At 33.9% G+C, this 7,372-nt stretch overlaps 1 protein-coding gene across 2 annotated transcripts in view; it reads left to right on the top strand.

Moving 5' to 3' along the window:
• The first annotated feature begins 2,171 nt into the window (after positions 1–2,171).
• LOC111641272 overlaps positions 2,172–7,372 on the top strand; it is a 24,786-nt gene continuing 19,585 nt past the window's right edge. Inside the window, exons 1-2 of one of the 2 annotated variants that reach the window (XM_023387423.1) lie at positions 2,172–2,504; positions 5,071–5,336. In XM_023387423.1, the coding sequence (XP_023243191.1) occupies positions 5,133–5,336 (204 nt within the window). In that variant the 5' untranslated portion in view covers positions 2,172–2,504; positions 5,071–5,132. The remainder of the gene's footprint in view (positions 2,505–5,070; positions 5,337–7,372) is intronic. The other variant, XM_023387424.1, reaches the window with a different exon arrangement.

Here is a 7,372-nt window from a genome sequence, read left to right on the forward strand (position 1 = left end):
AAAAACACGACTAATAAAAACGCAAGACTATGTATGTATGTATTTTTATTATCATCAATACATACTTAAATAAAGGTAGTAAGTATATATTTTTTTATTTTGATGGGGTCTCCAGAACCAATTAATCAAATTCCCATAGAAACCTATGGTAAATCGATAATCGGTTAACGAACAATTCGGATAGCGAACAAAGTCTTAGAACGGATTATGTTCGTTAACCGATCACCCACTGTATTTCAGTTGATGGTTTTTTTGAAGTTTCTTTATATTGACTTTTTTAATGTACAGCAGTGTTTTTCAACCTTCTTGAATACGCGACCCCTTTACAAGTTAAAAAAATTCTGGCGACCCCCCAGGGCCATATTAAAACTATATAAGTGATTTTAAAACTACGTACTTAATTTTCTTTCTGTTGAGACCTAAATATCGATCGAAAAACCAATTGTACTTTAAAATAAAAACGCAAAGCCTTCTCACTGAAATTGTAGTTTTATTTATTGTAGTGTAGGACCTACAAACACTTGTCTTTTTCTTTTACCCGTGACCCTCTGTGTAAGGCTTTGCCACCCCCTGGGGGTCGCGACCCACAGGTTGAAAAACACTGATGTACAGAAACTTACTACATTATTATAATAATTACTAATATAAAAACCATCGTCTGTGTGTGAATTCCTTACAATTCCTGCAAGTTTTTCCGATACAGGTAAAATTTTGGTTATAGTCGTTTTATGTCATGAAAATTTATCACTTTTGCTTTTAAGTGCAGTAGCTCGTTTGCTAATAACAGTGCTTCAAGGAATCCGTAAGAACTCGATTTTGTAGTTTATTTTTCATTAAATTTAATTGCAAAAAATACGTTTAATTGCTGCACTTGAATGAGGAAGCAATATAAAAATCTACTAAATGTCAAAGTAAAGTAAAAAAATATAGAAATATAGAATAAAAATGAATGTTTTGAAAGGTACTAAATTGAAAGGAAAGGTATTAGGATTTCATGAATGATACTAAAAAAATGGTGTTGGTCACTTAGTACTGGGACAAGTAAAAAAATACTAGATTAGTACAAAAGTACTAGGTGGAAAAAAACCTAGTTCAAAGGTAAGTCAAAAGTAGCCAAATGCTCGAGCAGTTGGCTACTTTTGGGATACGTTTTAAAAATTATTTGGCTACAAGTGCAAGAAACATCTGGCAACGCTGCAACAGAACAAAGGCCGAAAGCGAAATTTATGAAGGGAAAATGGTGGAAAAATAAGAAAAAAAAAACAAGGTTCAACAAGCCACACACTGACAATTAGATAACAAATCAAGTAGCTTTAATAACGCTCGCTCGAGCGGGAATATTTAAATCAGCATCACAAATCACATATAAACAAAATAAACAACTGCGCCAGCAATGTCGAATTTGAACGAGCTAGTGCACTGCCTGCGCGCATTGGTCATTCCCGAAGCGCGAGTCACAGACTAGATTTTTTTATATGAATTGGTTTATTTTGATTTCTAAATTTAATAGTTTGCGAATTTGCGCACTCCCTTTGAATGGCGCCCGGGACACGTGCCATACTTGCCCACCCTAGCTACGCCTCTGCCCTAAGAAGTTCTGTTATTTCATCATGAGTAATTTGGCAATGAGGAGGAAGAAATCCAGTAGGCAAAATCGCACGAATATTACTTCTAATCAAGCCACTACACTCAACATCAACGCACTTAGTTATCTTTAGAAATGAAAGAAGACATTATTTTAAAACTCTTTAAAATCTGTTAATATTTTGAGCGTAAATTCAATTTACTTGTAGAAGATATTGAGATTCGCGTACGTGCTTAATTAATATACCAATCATGGTTCAATTCGTTTATTTTTTTTTTATCTTTTGCATTTTTACGTTTAACGATTCAAAAGACTGTTTACTACTAGGAAATCATGCAAAAACTTTCACTGATCGACTAACTAGCACACGTGTAAACAGAAACGTCATACAAAACAAAACCAGAGAGAAAAGAGAGAAATCACCATACGGCCTTTCTCCCATGATAATATATATATATATACGTAGAGCGTAAGACTGCTAGCGTTATTATTTTATCACATCACAGGAGATGGATTTAGTACAAAGAGCGTTCTTAATTGAAACCGCCAAATTGAAGCCAAATTCAAAACTCCACCAATCAACAAGATCAAAAAATAAAAATAAGAATATTACGTAAGACGAGATCTATTATTCCCTACCCGAATAATAAATCGTAAGAAATCCTTAAACCCCCAAAGTACCTTACGTAATTTATGGACGGTCCGTTAGGCCACGGTGCTACCACCGTGTAGACACACTTCTGCTAAGTCGGCCCGGAGCAAATAGTTAAAATTTCGTTGGTGGACCTGTTGTGTAGTTAGTTGGCTGTAGCTACCTGGGCCTTAATCTAGGCGCATGAGAGGGATTGGCCAGAATGGCAGTATTGCCTGAACATCTTCTGTGGTGCCACACGTGAAGAGCACATTTAATGCATTTAAGGTCAGTAAGGAACTGCAAATATTCCTCTTTCAATTTGTCACAACCTGTATAAAAAATATTTTATAAATTAAAAATCATTAAAAATATTNTTTTATTTTTAATTGTAGCCCTTATATCGTGACTAGCGATTCGGAATGTAATTATGATATTAAAAATGCATTTAGAGAAGTCTATGGTTTTTACTGGCTTATCGAATAAACGATACGAATGGACCCTAGACCATCACTGACGCGCAATTGACTGATTGCCCTTGCATGTCGGCTTCTTACAAAAACACAGCTTCCCTATCATTAAATGTCACGACACGCCCCTGCATTGCAAAGTCCAAATTTTTATTGTATATAAATGCTTTATTGTTTACAAACAGGGTTAACTGACTTTTGGGTAACCCTGAACTGTGTTTGTTTGTATAAACTCTTAAGTGAAATATGTGTTCCTTTTTTATATGTAGGCCTTACCACGTGATATAATTGCAATCACGAACTTTTATCCAGAATATGTTGTTCGCTACTTGAAAACACAAAATGGCAACATTAACATCTTGACAGGATATAATGGATATTTGGAAGAAAACGAGGAAAGAAGTGATAGAACTAAGATAAAACGACATTTATCGCGGTTGGATGCTCAATGTCGTAAGTATCTTATTAAAACATTAACAAAATGCTTACCAGTGTCCAATAGTGGCATATTATTGATGTTTTAATTGAACGCGAGTCGTGGGTTTGTCTCACCAGTGGCTGAATACGTGGAATATTCCGGTTTTACACCTGTCTAACACCCAAATAGGGGCCAATTTTCTATAGAATGTTCTTTCTGGAAGGCATTATGCGAAGAACATTCTTTTTGCATCGTCATAGATTGGATGAATTGAGAAGATTCGTGGCAAGATTCTGTCAAGCCTCATTCCCACTATTTCGAGAGAATACATTTTGCAAGGTGGATCAAATCGCCAAATCACATTAAGTAACCACACGTGTATTTGCAACTTCTTTGTTATTAATTCAGGTTTCCTGAATGAGGGAGATACAGTATTTGCAATAACTACGAAAAATTATGACACACATTGTTTGCATTGAAGTCTATTCAGAGGCGCCGTATCAACATTTTCTGGCTTAGCTCTATTTTTACCGTAAACAATAACTATAAACATATGTTGGAAGGTTCCATTTATGTGTTTTTCAGCCTTTTTTCGTAAGTTCCATTTGAAAATATTACATTATTCGTTCGGCAATTAAACAAAAAAGAAACAAACAAAATCATGGGCATCATCTATTACAATATACGAAATAATATGAATATCAGCTGATAACTTTAGCAAAATAATTAGAATTACTTCAATTATAATAGAAAATTAGTTTCATTTGTTAGAAAGAAGTGCTCGTATGTTAAAGAAACATACATCAAATTTTAGGATAAAGTCAAGCAGCACTAACCTCGATCTCATATCTTTGTGGTTGAAACATCAGTCCCCGGCCTCGCTGACTCACGATTCTCTCGATTGAATATCCAACTGAATAAGGGCCTGCTTGCTCACAATGGTACTGACTCTAATGTCTAATGCTTCACACAGTTGTTCTTCCAAAAACTTTTGACTTAGGGCAAGAGGAAGCTCTATAACAAAGCCGGCTATCTACTGGTATTTTCCGCAAATTCTTCAATCCTGTTGTTTGTTTACGTGAAGCTTGCATGATTAGTTCAATTTGTCCAAAAATGTAACTTGTCACGATCTGGCCTCAGTTTTCTTTAATTTATCAGTAACACAGCAATGGAGAACGAACACTTCATTTATAGTCAAAATATCTGCAAATCATTCTGTTAACTTTGGAAAATCTCTGAATTCATGGACTCCTCATATACGATTATTGCATTAATAGAATAAAATAACTAACACTTAGGAGGCGATCTGCTAAGTGATGATACCTCCTGGGAACACTTTCTACGAGAACCTGGTTTCTATTTAGGTGTTACACACGTAAAGGAAAGTACGAAAACTTCACGTAGTTGGGCACGAATTGCAATTTAAATATTTTAGACTTCTATCACAACGGAAGAAAATGTGTAAGTAGATAAAATTATTAAGCCACTGGTGAGTATGTAAGAGAAGTTTAAGGAATTTAATATAAAAACATAACGTTTTGCAGGTAACAATAATAATATGAAGGACCGGCGATATTCTCAAAGGCTCATTAAACTTCATTCAAGTCCCTCAAGAAATCTGTTACCAATATGCATCGCTGTTTTTCCTCAACTTCCCGGACTGAAAATAAGTCGTTTCTTGTTTTCAAAAGATGAAATCAAAGAGAAGCTGAAACCTGGTCCCACGTGGTTTACAGAATTGACAGACATTTCTAAAGAAGAAACGAAATGCGTCCTGTGGATTGTAGATGTGCAGTTTGTAAACAATGTTTTTATGTAAATCACTTAGATTTTATTATTTAATTTTCCAAAATCTTGTGTATGAATTCTGGAAACTCTGAATTTTAATCTACACCTCGTTCAATACTAATATTTTCCTGTGTAGTCATGTAAAATTTATCATTTCATTGATCTCGTTCACTTCTAGGTGTTCACTGAGATATATTCTTAATTTCGGCATAAATATTTTAGAAAATAGTCATTTTTATAATGGATGAACCAGAAAACAAGTGTGAATTAGTGTGTAAAAGCCGATCTAAGAAAAATTTGAATGTTGCCTTCGTATACGATATAATGAGACGTATATTGAATACTTTGGATAATTCCGAAATAGAGAATTGCATGAAAGTTTGCTCATTGTGGAAGGAAATAGGAGAATCCATACTGAGAGGAAGAATAACGATTGCAGTTGAGGTGAGTTATATTTTAAGATAAGAATAAACAGAAAAACCTGTGTAAAACATGTAAAAATAGGTTCCGTTCGATTCCGGTTTACACAGGTTTTACTGTATTTTTCGATATCGTGATATTTATAATAAGCAACATATACTCATGCAGTTAAAGTGTTCGTGCAATAGCAAGTTTAGCTTTGCCAACATTTGCAGTTATGTGTATAATTTTAGTTTCATATGGAATCAAATACATTAGTTTCGTATATAAAGTAGTGTGCGTTTCCTTCTCGTTTGCATCTCGTCGCGAACGGTAGCAACGCGAAGAGACGTGATTGGACGGTAAATCGTTTAATTAATTTTGAATTTTTGTAATGGCATATGCATGCTTTTAATTTTCTGTTCGAATTAAACTTTCATATTACTAAATCTGTGGCCAAATTTTTAGTTACTTTCGAGTGATGTGGTAAAGAAATCTGTAACAAGTCAATTTCTGTCCTTAAGAATGTAAAGAAGAAAGAGAGAAAGCACGTTTTACTCTTTCTAGAATCAAGTTGTTATTATTTTGTTCTTGAGCAAATATCTTTAACTGGCTGCTCATTACCTGGTTCCTGATCCTTAAGCTAATAGTTAGTGGAATCGCGTTATAACGAAGTGGTGATAGTCAAAAATGTTTATTAAACCGATTTTTTTGTAAGGAAGAATACATTTTAAATGTTTAAACGGTAAAATATAAAGTTTACATATGAAAGAAAGATGCTACGTGTTCCTTCTATCATTCCTTTCCTAACGCTCATTAAAAACTTCCACGAGAAATTGCCTACATAGAAACTACAAGAAGTTGAAATTCTTGTGTGTGTCTCCTTGTGCTGCAAATTGCTGCAATGGGAGAAATGGAGATGGGCTACAATTTGAAAAAACTGTAGACCTATAAATTACCACTGTTGCCTGTCTGCCTGACTGTTCAACCGTAATCTAGAGAATGGAGTTAGATAGGTGAACGTCGAAAATATATATGGAAAATTTAGAGGCAGCAGGGCCCGAATAGATTTGAATAAAAACAGAAGATCACGTTGTTTCAATTGAAAAATTTCCCATGAATGATGATAGATATATGACCAACACGACGATATTGCTAGCAGAAAAAGTATGATATATAGGGGCAAAACACTAATTTGAGGTTGAGAGCATATATTTCAAATTAAATAAATTAATACAGGTAATTGGAATGTAACTATTTATTTTCTTTATTCGAAAAAAAATACTGATATAAAGTTCGTTGACAAAAACCATTTTTATTTCATTTATTTTCCCTTACAAATATCTACTCAAGAGCATTAAAGCCTTTGTACTGTACATTGGCGTCATNATTTGGTTTTCACGAGATTTAAAAAACCTAACCCTGGCGAATACTAAGAGTTAAGTGTATCTTGTGTAATTTTAGTAAAGTCGTTTGAATTGGTATTTTAAATCCATCAACAAATTATCATCACCAGTAAAATATTAGTGAACTTTTTGTAGTTTCATTTAACAGATCGGCAATGATCTATTTGAATGTTAGCTATAAAGCTATTCATAAGAAAGATGTATTCTTTATGAAAAAGATTTATTGAAAATTATACATTTGCAACATTTTCATATGCACAATCTGTTATTGAATGTTTTCCTTTTGTAAGTACATTTCTAAATTGAGCGTAGACACGATCCCATGTGCCAGAGCCGCACGAGTAAAATTTATAAATTCCATGATTTTTTAGACAGTACGACACAGTTAACCTTAGTTGGTTTTCAATTCCTCTGTGACTTTCCATTCCTAGAAATCTGTCAAATACGGTACATAATGTTTTTATTTACAACTGAATGCGCTGTCAATATTCATTAAAACAATTATTTTAAGATATAGTGGTACCTCAGGTTACGAACGCCCCAGCATACGAAATTTTCAGGATACGACATGAAATTTGAACATATTTTTTCTCCACGATACGAACAAAAACTCACCATACGACGTTACATTAGTTCGCATTTTTCATTTGTTTTTCTTACTACAGTTATTTTTTT

Source organism: Centruroides sculpturatus, unplaced genomic scaffold (genome assembly GCF_000671375.1).
Source record: "Centruroides sculpturatus isolate CEXI.00-Female unplaced genomic scaffold, Cexi_2.0 scaffold1293, whole genome shotgun sequence".
Classification (NCBI taxonomy): domain Eukaryota; kingdom Metazoa; phylum Arthropoda; class Arachnida; order Scorpiones; family Buthidae; genus Centruroides; species Centruroides sculpturatus.